At 42.2% G+C, this 25,551-nt stretch overlaps 1 protein-coding gene across 6 annotated transcripts in view; it reads left to right on the top strand.

Moving 5' to 3' along the window:
* LOC149203713 (uncharacterized) overlaps positions 1-25,551 on the top strand; it is a 554,312-nt gene that overhangs the window by 340,491 nt on the left and 188,270 nt on the right. For all 6 annotated transcript variants that reach the window (XM_089403546.1, XM_089403545.1, XM_089403544.1 and 3 more), the window contains 2 exons: positions 13,770-13,844; positions 13,960-14,050. In XM_089403546.1, the coding sequence (XP_089259672.1) occupies positions 13,770-13,844; positions 13,960-14,050 (166 nt within the window). The remainder of the gene's footprint in view (positions 1-13,769; positions 13,845-13,959; positions 14,051-25,551) is intronic.

Here is a 25,551-nt window from a genome sequence, read left to right as displayed (position 1 = left end):
GGAAACTGCAAGTAATTTGCTTAAAGGAATTTAAAAATAGGAGTAATATCATCAGTTACTACAGTAGGGATTCTGGTTGAGGAATTTTCACATGGTATCAGAGCTGCAGGTGAAGCAAGAAGAGTAGAGCCAGTAGATCCAACGTTGAGCAGAAGAGGGAGTTCGAAAAAGTGGCAAGGGTAACTGTTTGAAACCCAGAGGGTTGCGTAGTTCTTAGCTGGAGGGTTGAAATTTCGAGAAAATCTATCTTTGAGTGAGTCGATGGAGAGAAGGACTCCTAGTTCGAATTTTTTTCGAGGCAGAAGGAGAAGCGCTAAAACCTCAGCATAAGAAGAGCTGATGGGATGTAGTTTTTTCTGTAGGCAGTTTGCTGTGCAAAAAATCATCAAAAGAAAGAGGAGAAGCACGACTGAGGGAATTTCTTCCTCAGAGAATTCCTAGCCAAGGAATTCGAATTCTCTAGAGCTGAGCAGTAGCAAGGGGCAACAATTTTGCTAGCTCCAGTAGGGAGTGCGTAGGCTAGCCCAGAAATAACACAGAAGAGAGAGGATTTTCGACATTTTTGGAAGAAATGGCAACAAGTGGCTTGGGGGATTAGGACAGGTTGGATGGAGCATTCAACTATGTCATCTAGAAGGCTAGAATGCCATTCCTTCTGGATGAGCATACCCTCAAGGCATATGTCGACAGCTTGGTGGCTGTGCCTACAGATCCAGATCCTCTGAAGAAGTATAGATAAAAAATGGCGAAGGCCAAGCGGATGATCCTTGATGGAGTAAAGGATCATGTGGTCTATCGCATCACTAGCAGAGGGATTGCTAAGGAGATGTGCGACGTATTGTCTATGTTATATAAAGGATCTTTTGAGTAGTGAAAGATGTACCTTGAGCAGAAGCTGAGATCAAGATGTAGAAAGGGGAGTGTGTGGATCCATTCCTCACGAAGCTTCAGGAGACTCATGATGAATTGTCTGCTGTAGGGCATACAACTTAGGATTTAGAGTTGGTTACACTGGCCCTCAATTTTGTCTCAGATAAGTGGCAAGTCTTTGTCCAGAGTATCCTCTGCAAAGCAGCATTGCCGAATTGGGATGAGATGTGGGTAACTCTAAAACAAGAGGAGTTGAGGAGAGACTTAGTCAAGGTTAAACTTGACGGAAGCAACAACAGTGGGTCGAAGCCCAAGGAGGAGGAGGATATTGCATCCCTTGCATCAAAGGGACGACAAGAGCAGTGGAGACGTAGGAAAGATGTCTCGAAACACGATCTAAAGGCTGTGCCCGTGAAGATCGAAGAGGAGTTAGCCATGACAGCCAAGATACCTCTAGGAGGGGGGTGAGCTGATTTATAACTGTAGTTTGGAAGAGCTATAGATGGGCAGGAACCTTGAGGAGTCCACCTCTTGGATCAATACCTTGCTATGAGAGCCTATCTTTGTGTTAGTAGGATGGACTAGTGTCGAATGGTGCCAAGGAGTGTCAGAGAGACAGTTCCAATGGTTAGGAGCGCTAGATTTTGAGCAACGCAGAGCAGAGTTGACAAGAGTGCAGATGGCACATAGCAAAGGTTAGTAGCAGCACAGTATATTTAGAGGGTTAGTGCAGAGACTACTAGCAGTCAGGTTCCAATATTCACGTGGTATCGTACATAACACAGTTAGTTTAGTAATTTTGAATGCTTTTCCATTGCTGATAGAGTAGCAACAACAGTTTGTAGTGCAATGGAGGTTGGTAGTGGCAGTGCTAGCAGCAACATAGATGCAACATTTGAGAGGGAGCTGTAGTACGGATGTAGTGTTGACAGTGGTAGTGTCAACAATAGTATAGTTGCAGCAACAACGCAGTATTTGGTGGACAACATGTCAGACATCCAGAGCATAGAGGACGATGCTTCAGAGTCAGAGCAGTATGCAACAACGTATATTGCTAGAGCACACTCCTCGCTAAGAGGGAGTGTTGATTTGGGGTAACATCAAATGTGCTCCAGGCCTCAAATTTTGCAGAGAGGCTTGGGTACATGCATTCCAAAGAACCTAGAAAGCATTTTGGGAAATTCCACCCAGAGACAATTTTATTGAAATAATTATTATTTTTTAATGGGACCCTAAGTCTAAACTTAGGGAATTAAAAATATTAATAGGTATTAATCTAATTGTGGGTGTAACTTCTAGAAGAAGAGGAGGATCAAGCTAAAATGATCTATAGCCATTGATTATCTTTTAACTTGGGCCGTTGAATGTCAACGAGGAGATTATTTAAGGGAGCTTGAGGGTCATTTGGAAAATATATCGAGAGATCAAGAGATCGAATTTCTGAAGTGAGAAGTTCTCAGGAGGAAATTTTGATCGAGGAGATTTCTTGTAGAGGGGTAGTGAGTATCTGGAAGAAGGAAGTTTTCTTGGGGCGGAGAGTATGAGGTAGAGAGAGGCAGACGTTGGCCCATGCAGAGCTGACGTAGTGGCAGCGCAGGCCCTAGAGGGAAATCGAATTCTTGTTGAGATATAATGTTCCTAAATAGGAATATAAGTGATACACAAAGCATGCAAACAATCCAACAATCAGAAAAATCGAATATACATTAAGCACACATAGAAACATTGGAAATAGAGAACTGTTGAGCTGTTTTATTACTTCTTGAGGAGTAAATACAATAGTAAAATAGAATGGTGCACCTGGGGTTGTCTCAATGGACAAGCATGACAAAACCCAGGTGAGAAAATGTTGAACTGAAGGCTGCTACAACTACTGTATGAAACTGAATTGCGCTGCCCCAGAAAACTTTTCTGCCTGCTGACTTCGAAGGGATGGAATCACTGCTTCCCGTGATAAGAAAATTATGAGATTTTAGCTCCTTGCTCCTTGGCCTAAACCTAGAAAAACCCACGAAGGAATTGGCCAAATGTTGACCTCGAAATTTTGGCCCGCATTCCCCTTAGCTCCTCTAGTTGCTGGCTCAGTTGGGTACCTGTTTGATCCCTTAGATCTGCCCAGAAAATTCTATAAAATTAGGAGTGTGATCCTTTCCCAAAACCCAGAAAAACCCAGATAGGAATTTGGTTGGTTTAGAATTTTGAAATTTGACCCCCTTGGTGCCCAACTTCAGTTGCAACTGCAAAACTCGGCCAGCTGGAATCTACCTGCAAATCCTCCTGGAAATGGACCCAAAGTGCTGGGCTGACCTCTGCTATTAATCCCTTGACTTCCTGAATGGGCTTCTGACCTATGGCAACCGCTCCTTAGCTCCACTAAATTGCTGGACTGGCCCTCTACACTGCCCCCAAGCCTAGTAATTCGAACTACTGGGACGCCGGCTCTGCTAGCTCTAAAGCTCATAAGAAAGGCTGGCCCTTTGCTGCTCTCCCAATCCTCTGACTCTCTTGGCAAATGGTTGATCACTAATAGCTCCAAACTCCCTCTGCGTATTCTCCAGGTAGCCAAAAATACACACTCCCTGTTGTGGCTAAATGGTAGTGCTGTAACACACTCCCGGAACTCCTGAAATACTTATGGAATTGCCTCTCTAGGGCGGGCAGAGATGGTCCCCCAAAGTAGAAGTTGAATCTCCTTCTTGAGAGATTCGTGGCTAACCAACCGGTTGACTCAGCTAAACAACATAGCGAACAATCAATTAATTTTGATTGTAAGGTGTAAGAATGAATCCAAAATGAGAACTGGTCCCTCCTTATAACTTCGTGGGCCTCCCTAGCCTCATGTGGGTCCTCCCATCCACCTATTCGACTTTACCTCGAAGCTATTCGAATGGCCCAATTCGAACTCCCATGTGGGTGGTCCCCACATTCCACTAACAACCAAATTGTGCAAAATTGTGTAGCAGCACCCTGTTACAAATGTATTTGAGAAGGGACATGACACTCCTCCCCTTCCAAATGTTGCTTGCGCTCAAGCAACCTCAAAGCTGGGTGCTCCAAAATTGCTTACCCTCCCAGGTGGCATCCTCATCTGACAAGCTCCCCCATGCACCAAAAATCGCTTATGCTCAAGCAATGCCTGGGCAAGCAACCTCTCTAACGGTTGCTCCCCACTGTCACTGCAAAATTTGCTAGGGTCACAGATGTGCCACTGGTTCATGCCTGATCTCTGCACTGTCTTGATATGAAAGAATCCTTCAATACAAGGATCTCAGGCAATCCTGTCCAACATGAAGCTCCCTTCACTCCACTCACTATCCTGCCCGGTGAAAGTACCAGAAGTCCCCTGCTCCATCAGTGACTCACTAAAGCCCAAGGGAAGATCTGTATGATTTCCCCCTGCAGTAGTTGTTGCTTCCCTAAAGGTTATTGAGCCGTGAAGAGCTGTGATGCACTAGTTCCCTGCTAGTCCCAGAGTGGTGCCACCGTGTTGATGCTGCGCTACTTCGACTATGTCATACTCCCCATCGTGTGCAGTCAATATCCTCCTCTCTTGGAACTCGATGGTGGAATAATGAAAGAGGTGAGGCACATCCTGCTTGGGCATGTCCATGGCACCAAGGCTTACCCATCCAAATCTAACTCTGAACCTATGCAACAACATTGAATGTTTGCCTCCCCATATGATGAAGCCCTTTGTGAACCTCCATGTGTCATCCCAAGAGTGAACTATATCACTCTTTGCTACGACTCTGCTCATCACGAGTGATCTATCGATCAACTGAATCCCTGTATCCCATAGCCAAATCGGCTGCGGCAAAGCCTTGTCAACCGATGGAATCCCTTTGGCCCTCATCTCTAGTCCCTGCACGTGATCACTATATAGGCCCCATATATCGTGGGCTAATTTGATGCATGCTAATCTTCCCTATGACTGCCACTATGTAGTACCGATGATTGCTGAAAGCCATGTGTGCCAAAGAGCTACCCCTTGAATGCAACCAAAAGAGGGGTATCCGATACTCGTAATTGACTCAGGGTATGTGGATCCCTCTTGTCCCTACCAACCATCTCCCCTGGGTTTGCCATCCGCTCTCTCGATAATGTGCCAATATAAGGTGTGGAGCCTGGACACATACGGGGAAACTACCTCAATCGTACTCGGTATCCTCTGCTCATGCATGGTCCCAACATGCCCTGAGAAAAGAGTGACACGTCTCCTTGTGACTAGTTCCCGAGACGTAGGCTCGATGATGAACGATATGCCACCCCTGCAGATGATCACCTCATTCCCCAATTTGTGGCTATCAACTGACGCAACAACCCAATGCCACTGCTGAAAATTCTCCCCCCTAGTGCGGTGAGTGTCACCCAAATATCTCTGGTGAGCTCCTCGTCCTTCGCTACTCATGCCCAGAGTGTAGAAAGTCGACAACAAAATCGACTGTGCCCATAAGGGATGTAGAAGAGGGTTAGGTATGTGAGTCCTTGCTGATACCATCAAGTATTGCTCATCTGTGTCCCCGTCGATCCTGGGTGAACTACGCCCAAAGGTATGCCTGGTGTTTCCATCCAAGGGTCTCCCTGGAGGCAACACTCCAAGACCTCACTGTGCGGCACTGTACACCCATGCATACCCCCGATCATCCCAATACTCCTGGACATGCCACTGTACATTGCGGCCTACCCCAGTACACCATTTAATACCCTCGGCTATGACTATGCCAATCTATATTGGCCTGTGTCCCACCTGTGTCACTGTACCTGTCACTCCCCATATGTACTCAATGCGATGTGAGGTACTCCCACTCCATAGCGTAGTCCAGCATACTACAACACACCACCCTGCATCTCCATGCTCCTTTGCAAGCCCTTGCTCCTTGCTCCATAGCCCCGCATGCCACTGGATGCTATGGCCTAACTTTAGGTCTGTATGCATCAGACTGCATCCCCCTATATAACACTAGACCCTATGACATAACCCTGTGTAGTCCTGTGTACCATTGCCCATTGCCATACCTCCTTGTAACATACAGTATCCTGTATGGGCCAAAATATCCACCTCTCTACTAGTACACCCTCCATGATGTGGGCTACATCCCCCCATCTGCTCTGAAAGACCTGAGCGCCCTGACTCCCCACATGCTAATGAAAATGACACTACTGTGCCTATCCTCAATAGTCCCTGCATCCCATATGTTAGTAAGAGAGCGCTCTCGCCATACCATTTCCTGTCTGATAGCCTGCTGATGCCATCTCCTCCTACCAGTTCCTGCCCGAGTAAGCTAGTCACCCTGTGACTCCACGCACCGTCAATATGCCAAGACAACTCATGAAATCTGTCTGCTCCCCTGTCAAACCATCCTGTCACTAGTGTTGATTGGGGCTTTGATGGAGATATGAAAATGTGGGTGTGCTCAAGCATCAAGTCCATCATGTAGCTACTACCAGCTCTATGATGTGCTGGAAAATCCCACCTGGATCCCAAAAACAGTCTAGCCCTCAAGTCCCTTTGGTAATCCATGGCCTTTGCTGACATGTGGCCATGGATGTATCCAATCGCCTAACCTAGTCCATTGAGTACCAGCTCATCACCTCTCGCCATCCAATCCCAAAGGAGAGATCGAATGTGTAATCCTCTGTGGAAGGAACAAGCCCTCCAAGCTAATGTGGTATCATCTCAACTCAGTCCTACTAACCTGTCCACCCCCTCGGGTACGTCTAGACAACTCAGCCTCCCTCAATCCAATGCATAAGGGTGGGTTGATAATGCTATAAACCCAGCCAGTGGGCCTCTGAAGTGAATTGTGTTGAAAACCCAACACGTGGCCTCTACGCTACCCCTCATCAATGGCTAGCCCAAGGGATGGCAGCACATCCTCCTCCATCATGGGCTCGACATGAGCATTCGACTGCTCCTCCATAGACAACCTAGTTTGCATGATATGCTCACCAGTCAGCTATCGACGACTGTCATCTGGCAACTTGGTCATAGATCTAGAGACCTGTGTACCTATCGGATCCTCAACAATGGTGGAGCTGTCCTCTGGCACCTCATCAACCTATAGTGCATTGTTATCACCTGAGAACTTGGTCACAACCCCGAATACCTCATCAATGGATGAAGCCTCATCAATGGGTGTGTGCTCAAATGTCTCCTTGGCAACCATGGCCCCTTCAACTACTCTTTCATCTTTTTCCTTAATACTTCTCATCATCCCTGTAAAATCCTACTGAATCTCCCTTGGTTTGTGCATACGCCTTAGTTCACAGAATTCCCAAAATGGGAGGGACGCTTGAATGCCATAACCCAATGATTGGTATGCCCTCCAGTTCTCCCCCAATAACTCCACATCAGTTGCAATCATGTACGGATTCCCAACTGAGTAATGAATCAACATCTTCCCCACATCAATCATCATTTGTTGTATCCTCACCACCTCATTCCAGGTGGCTGCCATGTTGTTTGATTCTAATCTTTCCCACAAGCTGAGCCAAGATTATGGTTCTAATACCACTGTAATGTTCCTAAGCAGGAATATAAGTGATATACAAAGCATGCAAACAATCCAGCGATCAGAAAAATGAAATATACATTAAGCACACATGGAAACACTGGAAATAGAGAACTGCTGAACCATTTTATTACTTCTTCAGGAGAAAATGCAATAGAAAAATAGAATGGTGCACCTGGGCTTGTCTCAATGGACAAGCATGACAAGACCCAGTTGAGAAAATGCTGAACTGAAGGCTATTACAACTGCTGTACCAAACTAAACTGCGCTGCCTGAGAAAACTATTTTGTTTGCTGACTTTGAAGGGTTGGAATCACTGCTTCTTGTGCTCAGAAAATTATGAGATTTTAGCTCCTTGCTCCTTGGCCTAAACCCAGAAAAACCCACGAAGGAATTGGCCAATTGTTGACCTCGGAATTTTGGCCCACATTCCCCGTAGCTCCTCTAGCTGCTGGCTCATTTGGGACCCTTGTTTGAGCCCTTAGATCTTCCCATAAAATTCTATAAAATTAGGAGTGTGATCCTTACCTAAAACCTAGAAAAACCTAGAAAGGAATTTGGCTAGTTTAAACTTCTTAAATTCAACCCCCTTGGAGTCCAGCTTCAGCTACAACTGCCAAACTCAGCCTGCTGGATTCTGCCTGTAAATCATCCCGGAAATGGACCCAAAGTGTTGGGCTGACCTCTGCTATCAATCCCTTGACTTCTTGGATGGGCTTCCGGCCTATGGCACCCGCTCCTTAGCTCCACGAAATTGCTAGACTGACCCTATGCACTGTCCTCAAGCCCAGTAATTCGAACTGCTGGGACATTGGCTCTGCTAGCTCCCAAACCCACAAGAAAGGCTGGCCCTTTGCTTCTCTCCCAGTCCTCTAACTCTCTCGGCAAATGGTTGATCACTAATAGCTCCAAACTCCCCCTGGGTATTCTCTAGCTAGCCAGAAATATGCACTCCCTGTTGTGGTTGAATGGTAGTGTTGTAACACATTGTCGAAACTCTTGAAATACTTATGGAACTACCTCTCTAGGGTGGGCATGGATGGTCCCCTGAAGTAGAGGTTGAATCTCTCGCTTGAGAGATTCATGGCTAAACAGCTGGTTGACTCAGCTAAACAATAGAGTGAACAATCAAGTAATTTTGATTGTAAAGTGTAAGAATGAATCCAAAATGAGAGCTGCTCCCTCAAAATAACTCCTTGGGCCTCCCTAGCCTCATGCAGGCCCCTCCATCCACATATTCGACTCTCCCTCCAAGCTATTCGAATGGCCCAATTCTAACTCCCATGTGGGTGGCTCCCACATTTCACTAGCAACCAAATAAAGTTGAATTGCCTCTTAAGTCCCTAAGTTGAAAATGATGGGTTCTCTTCCTTAGCCATAATTGTGCAAAATTGTGTAGCAGCACCCTGTTACAAATGTATTTGAGAAGGGACATGACATGAGTAAATCAAGTTTCAATGGCCGAAAGCTGGGGTGTGAGACCGGGAGGTAGAGATTCGGATTTTCCAGCTAGCAGAGGGTCCAGAGAAGGAGCAGCGTGATACCCAACAAGGGTGACGCAGGAACTGCATAGGAGTGATGCAGTTCTGCACAGAGGCTATGCAGAGGGTACACAGAGGCTTCAGTTCTGCGTGATCAATCTCAAATTTTCCCAGTGACAGGGTGAGATCGTTTCACCAATCATTTTGTCTAGTTTCTCTCTGTATCAGATTGCTAGTTGAGTATCCAAGAATTGTACTCAGATTTTCTCTTGCCGAATAATAAAACCCTCAAATCTGCTACACCGGTTTTTCCGCATTGGGTTTTTCTGGGGACATTTGTCCAAAATTAACGATGTCAATTGTGTTGTATTTTCTTTCTTGCTCAGTCTTTTGTTTCCACATAATGTTTAATTAAGTGTAGGTTGAAGTGTATATATTACGATATTTGCCATAGGAAACGGTAAGTAATTTGTTTAAAGGAATTTAACAAATAGGAGTAATATTGTCAGTTTCTGTAGTAGGGATTCCGGTTGAGGAATTGTCAAATGGGTTTCATGCTTGGGTCAAATGTATAGGTCAAGCCTCCATTGTAGGCTTTAAGTTATTGTCAAAGTCAATTTGTGAAGACTCCTCCATCCATCAAAAGTCTCCTTGCTGTTGAAAGAATCCTCATCAAGTAGGATACCTTCAAAACATGTCGACTCAATACAGAGACACTGCTCTTCAAAGTCACATGTCGGCTTATTTTTATTATGGTAACAACTATATATATAAGCATAAAGTACTTCGTATAAAACACAGTTCAGAGCTCGCATTTCAGAGAGGTTTTTCGGTGATCACAGAGAATTCAGACAAGGCATTTTAGAGACAAGTTTTCAAAGTCATTACAGGGAAGGAGCACAGATACATTTCGATGTTAGTATAGTCAACAAACTCGGATTAATTTTAGACAGTATTTCGTGAGACCTCTAAAGCAAGTGCGAATTACAGTGAAGATTAATGACAAAGTTATGGTAGTATGTCACAGTATATGTTTTGGTGCTATTTCATGGGAGTTATCTCGGTGCTACCACAACAAATGGTTTCGGTGCTACCACAGTCGGAAGGTCTCGGTGTTACCTTAGTGACAGAGGACTCGATGCTATTACAATGGTGCTACAATGATGCTATCACAGTAAGTCAGTACTATTATAGTTGAGCTATCATAGTGGACAAGTCTCGGTATCACAGTGAATGAAGGAGCTCAGATTGGTTGCAGAGATGACCTCTTCAAAGGTACAAGTGTTAAGAAGGTTGTCTGCTATAGGAGCAAAGATTAGACTACCTTAGAACTAATGTTTGGCATGACAAGGTTGACTTGATGGATGGAGGTAGTCTTGAGTCTAATTTGTAAGGGTCTTGGTCATCTCTTCTTGAATATATTGAAGGAAGAATTTTGACCGGGTTTTCCCCTAGAGTGGGGTTTTCCCATGGTGTCGTGCCTACTTCTTGTGTCCTCTTCTATTTGTTGCTTGGCATTAGTCTTGATGATAAGAAAAGATGAATCAAAAGAACTAATAATAATAACAAAAACATCACAAGATAATGTCATTAATAAGAGAAATCATTTAATTGCCACACTTAGGATTTCTCAACAAAGTTTAGGCTTCAATCAGTACCCCCGAGATCCCACAAGTCAACCCGTCCACAAGGAGGTCCAACATTAAGGGAACAAGTCTAATGTCTTACTTCACAATTCAAACGTTTATCAGTTTTCCTCAATCTCAAAATAAAAAGACATAGAAGATGGTGTTCCTTAATTAGTCTACTTCAACCAACAAGCCATTGGAACTTGTTGGAGGTTTGTTACTTTGCAAAGTGAAATCTAAGCTAATAACATGAAATCAAAACTACTCTAGATTGCAGTTGGATTGTCTTAATGAAATGGAAATGAATCTAAACTAGATTGAATGAATAAAATTAAATCAAAAGGAATTACAACCTACGCTAATGTTGTGTGATGATTAAACTAATCTAAAGTTAATTTTAGCCCAAGAAAGTAAACCACAAAAAGAGAGAAACACACACAAGATCCCCAATGGGGAAAATGGATGCTTAGGCAACTCCCCTAACTCTCAAGTGTTATAATGCTCTATTGAGTCCCTTGAACAGAAAGGGATGAAAAGAGGAAATGGACACCCTTGAAATCAAAGGGGTCAAAATGGCTCTTAAGGGATTACAAAGGTGAAATTCTCTGGTTTTTACAATGGGTTCAAGGTAAGTCCTCTTCACGTACTTTAGCTCTTTAGTCTTGGACGAATTTTTCTCACACCTCCTCTTACAAAAGCATGGATATGCTAAAAACCAGCAAGCTATTAGCTTAGAAAATGATGGAATTGAGTTCAAAACACATAAAAAATATTAGCATATGTTAGCCCAAACCAAGTCAAAATTTCTACAATTAAACTACTAAGTTTCTAGACTAATTGGCTGTGGAAAGACCAAGAAAACTTTGTCTTTTCTCAACCAATGGGACTGTTTTTAGGACAGCAGCCTCCTTAGGCTCTTGAAATGCCAAATATGTCAATTAAACGGTAAACCCTAATAAATGGAACCAACAAACTTGTATAAATTATATGAGGAAGGAAGATAGAAATTTGAGTGTCTTTGGAAGTCCTTTTGAAGCCCTTTGTGTTGAGAAACCAAGTGTAATGAAGTCTAACACCTAATTTCTCTTCTTGATAATTACTTGTGAATATTAGATGTTTTCTTATTATTTCTTATGTCTTCTTCATCAAGCAATTATACAAAGAGGAAGCATAGATCCATTCACTCATCCATTCTTATCTCTTGTGTTAGAGATGTGATCATAGGAGTGCACCTCTTTTCTCTTTCTTGGATCTTACGTACTTTATCTCTCTCTCTCTCGGAGTTGCTATGGTTTCTTGTACTTGTTGGAGCATTTTGAAGGCCAGGATTAGGGTTTCATCCCTTGGAGATTTAGAGATTATAGTTTTGATATGTAACCGTAGGTTGTACTTGGTGAAGAGAAGAAGAGACATCTTACCTTGGAGGCTAAGTTGCACGAAGCGCCGAAACGTTTCAGAGTTTCCAAAACGGGTATGTTTAGAAACATCACCTCCCAAAAATGGAAATGTCAATGGAATTGCCAGCTGAAACCTCATGTATGTATATATAAAAATAAATAAGTTTATAAATAAGTGATTAACACACTATCTTGCAAGAAAAAATGGAAATAAGACCCATAGATGACAATTTAGAAGTAGAACCAAGACTATATTTACTCTTATAGACGATTACATGATGGTCAAGTTTCGGTTGAGTTTTGGCGGAGTTTCGGCTATTGCATGTACATGAACTAGCCCTGTAATAAGGCTATTGCATGTACATGAACTTCATCTTTATACATATTAATGAGCTTGCCAGCTACACAAGATTGGTGTAAATTGCAAATTCGAGTTTCAACCATTTATATTCTTAATGGTTTGTAATTTCCATTTCTATATGTCTTATTGATTTGACATAAGTCCCTTAGGGGGCCTGTGTTTGTATCCCACATGTTAGACATGTGCCATAGACATGTCCTGATGTGTTTGACACCAAGATACCAAAACAACCCATGGGGACTCTTGATAAGAAATTTCTCTTGTTGAATACAAAAATGTAGGATGTGATTCCTGATAATATCGGTTTGGACAACAGTGGTCAGTTGGCATTAGCTAACTTGGATCTTAATGAACTAGTGCTAATGGTTATGTTGATCCTCTTGAGGGGTCATGCTGCACTCTAGCAGATGTGGATATTTGATTGGATATAGAGGAGGACAAGGAGAATAGAGTAGAGAGTATAGTGGTGCTGATTTTGATGAGTTTGACATGGAGGACTATTAACACTGACAAACTATGACATTTTTCCTCGTATGTTTCAACTTTCTAGTATTTATCATATTTTTTATTTTCCATTACCATTCCCACTTCTAGTATCATTGACTCTGTATATATGTAATACATTTTGATTTTGGTTACATCAAATTACGTAATGAGAAATTTGCAATTTATGGTTTTAATTTCTGAACTTCTATTTTATGACATTTGTATTGAATATTGTAATTTCTTGTGTGTTTTATCATCATTGATGTAGTAATTAGTTTTGTGTCAATATTTTTTTACATGTTCTATATATATATATATATATAGAACGAACATGTTCAATGTGCCTTGTTCATGGGGTCAACATGTCCCTTGTTGGATACTTGTGACTTTGGTTAAGAGTAAATAATATTAAGTGATTTAATATTATAACCGAAGAATATAAGTGAATATTTGCTGTTGCTTTTACAGTTGTCATAAGTGGTTTCCATATTTGTTATATGCATGATAAGATTGCCCTAGAGGGCTAAAACTTATTGCAACACATTGGTATTGTTTCTCTTGGATTGCCTTGTGGATTGGGGCTATTAAGAGTTGAAAGATAGTCAGTCATTGCTGTTGTTTTGTTCATGTGTCACAGGGTTAAAATCCCTTAAACCTCTTGTTAAGAGGTGAAATTTCTGTTTTGCGTTAAAAGTCAGAGAGCAGAAATTTTTATGTCTGGTACTTTGTTGATTTCTCAAATCAAATTTTCAATCATGTAAACTGACAAATGTATGCCAGTTTTTTTTTTTCTTTTTTTATTTAATATATATGATGGATTTCGTTGTTCTTTGGAGATTTTGTCTATATATCTATAAATCTTAGATCTCGCTGAGTATATATTATCATCCAGTTGTAATATAACTGGAAAACTGAAATGCAAGTGTTGTAACCAAAATATTATTGATTGAGGGGAGAATAAATAGTTAATCTTTATTTGTAAAATGATGACATTCGTTATACATCATATCTTATCTCATATTGTAACAATGCAGGATTATGGTCATGTGCATGGTCATAAAATATGGCAAGAAGAGTTCATTCAAGTACTCAGTCATAACATTGAGCTGGTATGTGGGATGAGTTTGGAACCGCTTTTGTTTTCTTATTTATGCTTCTTTTCTTTATTTTATTTTCTTGTGAAATTTGGTTCATACTAGAATATAATGATTGGTTTATCAATAGGAATGCAATGCTTATCTTAAGAGGAGAATACAGGACTTGAAAAGTACATTCTTGGATATCAAAGATCTTTCAAGCATGGCAACTTTTATTGGTATTTCTTGTCAACCTTGACTATGTTTATTGATATGATGTAATTATACATAGTAAGCAATTGATGAACTATCTCATTGTTTAAAAAGCACTAGTTAAGATGGATGTACAATGGGGTGTGTAGAAATTAATGCTTGCTACTTTTTAAAATTTTCTTCTTCTTAACAATATGGATTGTATATTTTTTATATTTTGATTTATAAGCATAGATATTACACATCTCATGTGTACTGCAATATTATTTTTTTAATATGTGGAATAATTTTACATAGGATGTGTTGCCCACCAAATGTGGGTACCCCTAGGAGAGTTTTTCTCTTGGTTATCCTTTTCCAACTGGCAGCCAGCAACTCTTGAGAGCCACCCATAGCTGATCTGATGTGCTTCTTTATCTCCACTCCCTACATCAGTTGTATATTTCCCCACCCATCCATCGAGAGCATGTTAGAAGCTAGGCAATCCAACCCAAAAGGTATGCTTTTCATTTTGCAATTGGGTGCTTATTCTTGTTTACATTTAGGCACTTTGGGCATGGATTATTGGGTAACTAGGATTCAGGAGATCTTGGATCAACTTGCAGCTGTTGGGGTAGTGCCTCAACCGACGAAGCTAGTGTGATTGGCACTCAACATTGTCTCAGAGGAGTGGCAGGTATTCGTCGAAAGTGTCTTGGGCAAAGATACGTTGCCAAGGTAGGACAAGATGTGGGCTGATTTGCAGGAGGAGGAGTTGAGACGAGCTCTATTGAAGAGCTCCATTAGTGACAGCAACAACAGATCGAAGCAGGTGAAGGAGGAGGAGAATGTGGCCCTCACATCGAAGGGTCCGAGTAAGGGACAAGGGTAGCAAAGAAGGAAGAATAAGGACCTGTCAAAGGTCAAGTGCTTCAGGTGTGGTGAGTTGGTCACTACAGTACCCGATGTCCTCTCAGGAAGAAGGGTAAGGAGGGGAAGCAGGACTAGCAGGTAGCTTTAGCAGAGATTGATAGGTTGTCCTCCAGGCTGGAGGAAGACTTTGACATGTTTGCTGATATACCTCCAGGAGTGAGGTGGGGAGATTTGGTGCTGGAGCTCCAAAGTGCTATAGATGGGCAGTATCCTTGAGGAGTCCACCTCTTGGATCAATGCCTTGCTACGGGGGCCTACAATATTTAGTAGCAAGATGGGTCAGTGACAGCTGATGCAGTCAAATGCTAGAGTGGCCATTGCATAGACTTGTAGCAGTCAGATACTGGGGAGCGCAGTGCAGAGTTGGTAGCAGTGCAGTTGGCATAGTGCAGAGTCAACAACAATGTAAATTATTCAGTGACAGTGCTGATACTAGCAGCAACCAGAGACTAGGGTGACAGATGCATTATACTGATCAAAGTTGATTCAGTATTTTGGATGCTTTTCTGTTGCAGATGGTGCAGTTGCAACAACAATAGATGAGATAGAGTTGCAGTGCAGATGCAGTGTTGGCAAAAGTACAACAAGGTCAACAACAACACAGATGTAGCAATTATTAGAGTTGCGTAGCGGTTGGTGGGCAGTATGGCCAGACATCAACAATGTGACAGGAGATGATACAGAGATAGAGTGCTGCTACAGGGTGTGCAGTAGCACTAGAACACATTCCTTGCTAAGAGGGAGTGTTGGTTTTTGTAGCATCAGATGTGTTCTAGCCTTGGAATTTTGTGGAGAGGCTAGAATGCATGAGATCTCCAAAACCCAGAAATCGTTTCTGGAAATTCTGCCTAGAAATGACTTAATTATAACTAGTTTTGAACTATTTCGTAAATCGTAAGTTTAAACTTAGGGAATATGTTTAATTAATTAGTATTAATTAAGTCACAGCAAGAATCATCTAGAAACTCACACGGATTGATTCAAAGATGATCCTAGCCGTTGATTAAGTTTTAATCTTTACCATTGGTGCTCCAACAGAGGATTATAAGAGGAGGTCGATGTGGTGAAGGAGAATACAATTGAGAGGTTCGATTGCATGAGCAGATCAGTTTCCATAGTAGCAGCAATTGGTTGCTAGAGAGAGAGAGCTAGAGATCGAAGCAGTGAGAAGGGAAGAGACAGTGAAGCCGAAAGAAGATTTCCAGATCCGGTGAGTGCATTTGCAGAGAGGCTGAAGACGCACAAAGAGTTTGACATCGGGGCAACACAGTAGCCCCTAGAGGCAGTTTCGATTCTACTGGAGAAAGATGAGTTTCAGTGCTAGAAGCTGGACAGAGGTTCTGGGGCTAGGAGAGACATTTTTCCAGACAACAACAAATTAGATGGCTTGAGAGGCTGATCCAGACTGAAGCGCAAAAGGGATTGTGCTAGGGTGACGCAGAGACAGTGCAGAGGCAGTTTGGACTGCTCACTTAGCGCCGCGCTAGGGTGACGCAGAGGCAGTGTAGAGGCAGTTTGCACGACAAACTTGGAGCTGCAGTCAGAGCTCGAATTTGCTTGTGGGGAGAGGAAAATCCATCACTAGATTGTTGCCAATGTTTTCTTTGCAGGATTGCCAGTATTCGACTTCTAGATTATACTTTGATTATTTCACTGTTGCTTAGTAATAAAAACCCTCAGCTGCTGCACCCGTTTTCCCAAGTTGGTTTTTCGGGGACTTTTGTCTAAAAATAACTGTGTTATTTTTTATGTGCGTGTGCTAGCATTTCTTCTAGCATTTATTCTTCCGCAATTTTATTTGTGTAGATTGAAGTGATTTATTCAGTATTTGTTGTAGAAAATAGTAAATAAATTGTTAAGTTAAATTAACAATTAGGAGAATAATTTCTACTAGCTGCAATAGGATTCCAGTTTGGAATTTTCACAATCACTTCCCTAGCCTTTGTGCTAAGACTCCTTCGTCACCCTCTCTGCAGAGCTTACGTTGACCCTATGAGAATTTTGGCCTTCCTTTGCCTCTTCTCGGGACTAGAAACCTTCCTCCCGGAATGTTGCTGCCCTCCTCTTCCACCTGCTACTCACCCTTTGGCTCTATCTTCTCTGTTGAAAATCGAACTGCCTGGGCAACTGAGTATTTGCACTGGTGTAATCTCCATTACCACATTGACTTCCTCTTATAATCCATTGTTGGATCACCAACGACCAAGATTAAAGCATAATTGATGGCTAGGATCATTTCTGAATCGATCCATGTGAGCGTCTAGATGATTCTATGATTAATTAACAATATTCCCTAAGTTTGGACTTAGGAATATCTAAAAAATGTAAAATAATCTAATTGAGACACGTCTATGCTGAATTTCTAGGAACAATTTCTGGGTTTTGGAGACCTCATGTATTCTAGCCTCTGCACCAAATTCCGTGGCTAGAACACATCCGATACTAAAAAAACTAGCACTCCCTCTTAGCAAGGAATGTGTTCTAGTGCTGCATTCCTTGCCACAACACTCTGTCTCTGCATAATCTCCTGTCACGTTGCTGATGTCTGGCTGTTGCTGCCCACCCACCATTGTGCAACTTTGATATATGTTGCATCTGTGCTGCTGTTGACACTGCAATACTGTTGCCAACACTGATTCTGCACAGCAACTCCCTCTCATTTGTTGTCGCTGCAACTGCAACATCTACAACTCAGAATCATCCAAAGTAACCTATCCTTGCTACTGAAACAGGTTCTCTAGCATACCGATATGTTCCTTGAAATATTGAACTTAGCTCTCCTTAGAGCTTTCATGAGTATATCTGCAACCTGCTCTTCTGTGGGAACATACTGTAGCTGGACTGCTCCACGTTGTACACAATCTTGGATGAAATGACACTGAATATTGATGTGCTTCGACCTGTCATGAAACGATGGATTCTCAGAGAGCTTTATGCAACTTTGATTATCACAATAGACACTGGTCACCTCCATCCTTTGCCTGAACAAGCTTACTTGTAGCTTCCGAAGCCATATAGCTTCGTACATAACTATGCTGGCTTCCATATACACTGCTTCTGCAGAGTTCATTGCTATTGACTTCTGCTTCTTGCTACACCAAGAAACCATCCCTGATCCAACACTGAAGTAGTACCCATAGGTACTTTTCTTGTCCATTGAACTGCCTACCCAATCTGCATCTGTGTATCCACAAAGTCTGATGTCATCCCCTCGAGTATATCTCTTCCCATACTCAACTGTATCGTGAACATACCTCAGAATATGCCTCGTTGCTGCCCAATGCACCCTCTTCAGTTCTACCATGAACTGACTTAGGGTATTGACTGCGAAGCAAATATCTGGCCTAGTGTTGACCAAATACATGAGAGACCATCGTTAGTGATCAGGACAACAGGTTCATGGGTGTATTTTGGCAGGAGCTATTTCGGTTGGTGGGTACTGAGCTCACCTCGAGTACCAGTTATGATCCTTAGATAGATGGGCCGACGGAGATAGTGAACAAGTGGCTAGAGGGCTATTTGCACACTATGTGACAAGGCAACAAAGAGTGTGGATACGGTGGCTGCACTTGGGTGAATACTGCTACAACACTACACATCACATGTCCATAGGTATGTCACCATTCTGAGCTCTGTATGGTTATGATGCGTTATCTTTTGCTGATATTATGTTTGGAGACAACAATGTTGATTTGTGGTAGCATCGACTGTGCTCTAGCCATGAAAATTGGTGGAGAGGCTAAGGCACATAAAATCTCCAAGACTCGAAAATGGTTTGGGGAAATTCCACCCGGTTGGAGAGATATTAAAATAATTAATATTCTTAATGGGGTTCCTAAGTCTAAACTTTGGAAAATTAAAATATTAATGGATATTAATATAAAATTGGGTGAGATTGTTCTAAATGACATGGATCACGCCAAATCTAATCTTAGCCATTGATTAGGGAATTAATCTTGACCGTTGAAGACTCAACATGAAAAGTATAAGTGGAGGCTTGAGGGTCAGTTGGAGATACACCAAATTGATCAGTCAGTTCGATTTTCTGGAGTGGGGTTTTGCTGAGAGAATCGAACCAGTGATCTGTTGCAGCGATGGGCAGTTCGGCACAAGGTTGAGAATACATAGCAGAGAGGCAGATATAGTGCAAGAGAGATAACACAGAGCCTAGAGAGGCTGAAGTAGAGGTAGCTGGGAGCTACGCAGAGGTTAAAGAGGCTAGAGTGGGTGATGTAGAGGGTCTGAGAGCTAACGCAGAGGCTTCAATAGCTATGCAGAGGTTGGAAAAGCTGACGCAGGGCCAAGAAGCAGCGCTAGAAGAATTTTTGTGGGGCAGACTGGGTGCTGGTGAGCCGGGTAGGGTGACACAGTCCCTGCAGAGTGATATTGAGCGATAGAGAAGCTTGGAGCAGCTTTTGCTGTCTAGCTAAGGAGCTTCCATGTTGCTATGGGATTGTTCATCTGGTGATTGATTAGCCGAAATATCCGTCTCTAAGGAGAGGTACTATTGCCGAGGGCTTTCTCTGTTGGGTGAGCCATTTCTGGCACCCTAGTTGTATTAAAAAACTGCATAATAATAAAACCCTCATATTTGTTGTACCGGTTTTCCCGCATTGGGTTTTTCCAGGGACGATTGTCCAAAAATAATGGTGTCCCTTGTGTGTTTGTCTCAATATTTTAGTTGTTGATCTGTATATGAGTTAAAGTTGCATTTGTGTTTATTTCAATATTTATATTTATAAATAACTTGTTAATGGAATGAGCAAGTAGGAGAAATTAAACCAGATAATGCAGTAGGATTTCTAACGTGTTAGACTTAGAAATTTCAACAAGCAGGGCCGCAAGGGCCAAGGACTAGATACAGGAGAGGTAAGATATCTTGAGGGCTCTAAAGAACAACCTGCAAATGGCCCAAAATCAGCAGAAGCTTTATGTAGGCAGGGGCAGAGTTGAGAGGCAGTTCGAAGTAGGGGACTTGGTATTTTTGAGGCTCCAGTCGTGTAGGCAGTATACGCTCAAGTAGAAGGGGGCTGAGAAGCTCAAACCCCGCTTCTATGGGCCTTATCGTCTCACTCGGAGGGTGGGGGAGGTAGCATACGAGTGGAAGGTGTTATCAAATGTACAAAGAGGTAAATATATGCTAAAGGATGGCCAGATGTGCCCTATTATATACCTATTAGTGAGGCCCATCACCTGTATTTAAAAAACAAACACTATTTGAATAAATTGACATTGACTAAAAACCTTAAAATACATGCAAAAGGAAAATTTGTTAAAACTTATTTGCAATGTTGCTTCAAATTTTGAAAATTCTATTTTGCAACAATAGATCAAAAGAATTATCACTATCATACATTGATATGGGTTACCATTTAAGTGAATTGTAAATATTGGCACAATAGTCATGTTATAGTATTACAACTATAAGACGCCGGTCAAAAATTATGGTTAGATTAGTTTTGACTTTTGTTACCAACAAAAATCCTCATTCCATTAAACATCTATCTGTCCATAAGCTAGCATGCGTGCACGCGCACACACACACACACATATTGCTAGGTTTCTCCCCATTCATAATTTCAGGACGGACATTGCACCCTCTCTAGTTTTTTATGCAGATTCTAATTGCACTTGTTGCCGCTTAATCCACACCTTTAGATTATGTGGAAGAAATCTCTAATCCACTAATCCACTAAGTGTGGCCTTTTGGGCAAGTCTCGAATCAAGTTGTTGTCACTCAATCTCGACTCCGTGTAAGCTAACTCCTAGCAAAGCTAAGGGAGGTAGTCCCTAAAACAACTAAGATTAATTAAGCTATAGTAAACAAGAAATTAATCTAGGAGCTAATTACATTACACAAGAGTACATTAACCATCAACGTACAATATGGATGGTAGAAATGACAACAATTAAATAACAAGATAGATCAATGCCAAAAGTAAATGCTTATTGCTTGAAAATAAATCTGGCAAATGAAGTTGTAGCCCAATGTTGTATGTTGTAGAAATGTTTTAGGGAGTGCTCTTGGTAAGTTTTATTAAGTTGATTTCACTTGGATTTATTAGTTAGGTGATTGTGAAATGGAGAGGAAGTTATATGACCCGTGTGATTGCAGGAAAATAAAACTAATCTAATGTGTGTTTTGTCTTTAACCTTTATTCTTTGAATGAGGTCAAGAAGGTTGCAAGGACATCCAACAGGAGGAAGCTTAGCTTCAATGAGTACTCCCCTGATTTCACAAGTCGACAGTTGTAAGGAGATACAATAGGAGGAGGCTTAGCTCACTCCACTGATTGCACAAGTCAACTATTTATTTTTCCCAAACTTACCATAAATGGTGAAGAGAGGTTTTCTCTAGTTAAACTAATTCAGCCACAATATTCCTCTCTAATCATATGCAAAGATCAAGGTTTGCTTGCAATGGCCGAGAGCATAACAAGACTTGGAAGGGAGAGGTTCGTTACTTTTGCAAAAATGAAATATAATCTAAACCATAAAGAAATTTAATCTACTTAAATGAAATAAATCTATTCTAATTGTTTTATAGTGCAAGGTTAATTTTAAGCCAAATCAAAGCCCACCATGAAAATTAGACAAAAACACAAGAAGCCCCCTATTGGGTAAAGGGGGAACGGGATGCCTAGAAGAAACTCCGAGCTACCTCAAGTTTACAATGATTGTGATGGGTATCTCTTATGAATAAAGGGAAATTGATGGTTTTCAAAGTTAGAATGGTTATAATAATCCTATTCTAACAAAGAGGAATGCTATAAGTTCATTCTAGGTGCTTGAATCCTTGGAATTTACAGAAGTCAAGTAACACCTCTGCCCCCCCACCCCCCTGCTCCCCCTCTGCCCCCTCTTCCTCTAGCTCTACGTCTGCTTCTTCTGCGCTGATCTGCTGTCTCTCTATTCCGTACTTGTGCCTCTTGACTGCTCTCTAGACGACTGGTTCAATTTCTCAGCAAACCCCACTCCAGAAATTGAACTCACTAGTCTCTCTTAGTGTGTTCTCCAAGTGCCCCTCAAGCCTCCTCTCATACTTTTTCTGTTGACATCTCAACAGTTGAGATTAAGTCCCTAATCAATGACTAAGATTAGATATGGCTTGATCCATGTCTTTTGGACCATTCTAACACAGATTCATATTAATACACATTAATATTTTATTTTCCCTAAGTTTAGACTTAGGGACTCCATTGAAAATATTAATTATTTTAATATCTCCTGATCTGTTTAGAATCTGCCCAAACCCTTTTTGGGTATTGGAGATCTCATGTGCCCCAACCTCTCCACTAAATTTCGTGGCTAGAGCGCATCCGATGCTACCCCAAATCAACACTCCCTCTTAGCGAGGAATGTGCTCTAGCAATACTCCTCACTGAGTATTACTCCGATCATCCGACATCGTTACCTATGTTGATGCTAGGCCTCCCTGCCCAACATCCTCTGCACTACTGCATTCTATACTAATGCCCATGGTTCTGCCACTGCCACTGCTACATCTGTACGATAGCTCCCTCTGCATCCGTGCTGATACTGGTCCTTTCTCTCAGCATTGCATCCGCACTGCATTTGTGCTGCTGTTGGTCCTTTCTCCCAATACTGCATCTACACTGCAACTCCCTCTTCATTCGTGTTGCTAACACACTACTTTTGAAAGGGGTTCTTTACCATCCCCATATTTTCTCTGAAGTAGTGAAATTTTGACTTTCCAAGGGCCTTGGTGAGGATATCTGCCACTTGTTCCCCTGTAGGAGTGTAGCTCAACTCTACAACTCCATGTTGGACACAATCTCTGACAAACTCCACGTTAGACACAATCTCTGACAAAGTGACACCAGACATCAATATGCTTTGGCCTATCATGAAATAGTGGATTCTCAGAGAGTTTGATACATCTCTGATTATCACACATGATCCTGGTCACCTCCATGGTTCTTCTAAATAGGTTGACCAGTAGTTTTCTAAGCCATATGGCCTCACACGAAGCTGTGCTTGCTGCCATATATTCTGCCTCAGACGAGCTCAGAGCCACAGACTTTTGTTTCCTACTGCACCAGGAGGTTATTCCTGATCCAATGTTGAAACAGTACCCAGAGGTAATTTTCCTATCCACTAAACTTCCTGCCCAATCTGCATCAGTAAATCCACTCAACTTGATATCCTTCCCCTTGTTGTACAAGAACCCATAATCAACTGTTCCCTGTAAATATCTGAGAATGTGCTTGGCTACTGCCCATTGAGCCCTCTTTGGTTCCACCATGAACTGACTAAGGGTGTTGACATCGTAGCAAATATCTGGCTTGGTATTGACTAGCTACGTCAGGGACCCTATGAGCTGTCGGTATAGGGTGGGATCGACATCCTTGTCTTCTGATGCACCAATCTTCTTCCAGTTGGTGATCATTGGTGTAGCCATAGGTCTACAGTCTCCCATCCCGAACCTTTTTAGAATTTTTGTAGCATACCTTCCTTGCCCAAGGAAGATTTCTCCTTTCTGCTGCCAGCCTTCCAACCCTAGAAAATAGTGCATTTGTCCTAGATCCTTCATAACGAACTCTGTGGCTAGATTTTTCTTGCAGTCTTCAATGAGTCTGGATGATCCTGTTAGGAAGAGATCATCCACATTTAATACTAAGATAAGTGGCTCGCTCTCTACAACCAGATAGTAGAGATTCAGATCCGCGTCACTCTTGACAAACCCCACCTTCTGCTAGTAGTCATCTATTCGACCATACCACGCTTTTGGTGCCTGCTTCAGCCCATACAAGGCTTTCTTTAGTCTGCATACATGAGACTTCTTCTCATGAGTTTCAAAGCCCTCTGGTTGTTCAATGTATACTTCTTCTTCTATTGCCCTGTTCAGAAATTCCTTCTTGACATCCATCTGGTGGATCTCCCATCCCATTTGGGATGCAAGAGATATGACGGTCCTAATAGATGTTGACCTAGCTATCGGGGCGAAGGTTTGCTCATAGTCAATCCCTTCCTTTTGAGCATACCCCTTAGCCACAACCTGGCCTTGTATTTTTCAATACTGCCATCCACATTTGATCTTGTAGATCCATCTTGAACCTACCACAAATCTGTCTTGAGGCCTCGACACCACCTCCCAAACATCGTTTACCATTATGGAGTTATATTGCTACACCATCGCATCTAGCCAGACCTGATGCTGAGCTGCCTCCTTGAAGCTGGTAGGCTCTCCATCCTGAGCTATTAATGCCTGATACCTGTCTGGCTATTTTCGCTCCCTTTTACTGTTCCTTGGCTCTTTGATGAAGTTCTCTGCATCACGCAAAATCTGACGAAGTTCCCTGCTGGTTCTTCCTTTGCGAATAGGTGCTTCTGTTTGCTCCTCTTCCTCATCCTAAGAATCTTCCTAATCTGAGGAAGGATTCTTCACTTCTGTTGGTTGAAGAGGCATGACCAACGAATCCTCTTTTGGCTGCTCCTTGGAAGTCATTTCGCGAGATCTTCTGAAAGCTCTGTCCTCCATGGACTTTACATCTCGTCGTACTACTACCTTCCTGCTCCCTGGAAGATAGATCCTGTATGCCTTAGCGTTCTCGCTATATCTTGCCAGATACCCCTTTTCCGTATTCTGATCTAGCTTCCTCCTCTTTTTCTTGGGTATGCGACAATATGCCAAACTCCCAAATATACTGAAATCACTGACTTCAGGTGTCTTCCCAGTGAAGACTTTCTCTAGAGTAATCTTGCCCAATGCTCGATGAGGAGTCATGTTCTGAACGTAGACAATTGTGTTGCATGCTTCTGCCCACAGGAATTTTGGCACATCCTGATCATACAGTATGGCCTTAGCTGCTTCTACAATAGTCCTGTTTTTCCTTTCTGCCACCCCATTCTGCTCCGGATTGTAGGGAGCTGTCCACTCTCTTCTAATGCCATCCTTAGCGCAAAAATCAGTGAAGTCCTTATCGACATATTCTCCACCCTTATCTGAGCACAAGACTTTTATATTCTTACCTATCAGATTCTCCACTAGACCCTTGAACTCCTTGAATCGACAAAAAAACCTCATCCTTGGTTTTCAAAAAATAGATCCAAGTTTTCCTCGAGTGGTCATCAATGAAAGTAAGGAAATACTCGGCACCGCTGAGAGCTTTGACGGACATAGGTCCGTGGATATTTGAGTGTATCAATCCTAGTACACTCTTGGCCCTGTGGTTGCTCCTTAGAAATGTCACCTTGGCATACTTTCCTAGAGCGCATCCCCTGCATACATCATCTCGTTCCGTACTCAGTCTGGAACTCCTGTTACAGTGCTCCTGAGAATTCTCGGAACTCCATGGTGCAAGTGACCCATCCTTTTGTGCGATAGTTCATTCAAGTCTTTGTCCCCATGACTGCCTATTAGTGCCATTGGAGATTCTAGTTGTAATCTATACAATTGATTACTTTTGATCCCGATCTGCACTTTCTTTTTCCAGCTCGGGTGTTTAACATATACCTTTTCCTTGATGAAGTAGACGTCATAGCCCTTGCCTTGTAGTTATGACACAGAAAGTAAGTTCATCCCCAATCCTGGCACATGTAGCACATTTGTGGCATGGAACCGCTCTCCCGATTTTGTCTGAAAAAATTATGG

Source organism: Pinus tabuliformis, chromosome 2_1 (genome assembly GCF_031772625.1).
Source record: "Pinus tabuliformis cultivar Carrire ecotype Pingquan chromosome 2_1, CPIR1, whole genome shotgun sequence".
Taxonomy (NCBI): domain Eukaryota; kingdom Viridiplantae; phylum Streptophyta; class Pinopsida; order Pinales; family Pinaceae; genus Pinus; species Pinus tabuliformis.
The sequence above is the reverse complement of the archived record's forward strand: the minus strand, read 5'-3'. Positions and strand labels throughout refer to the sequence as shown.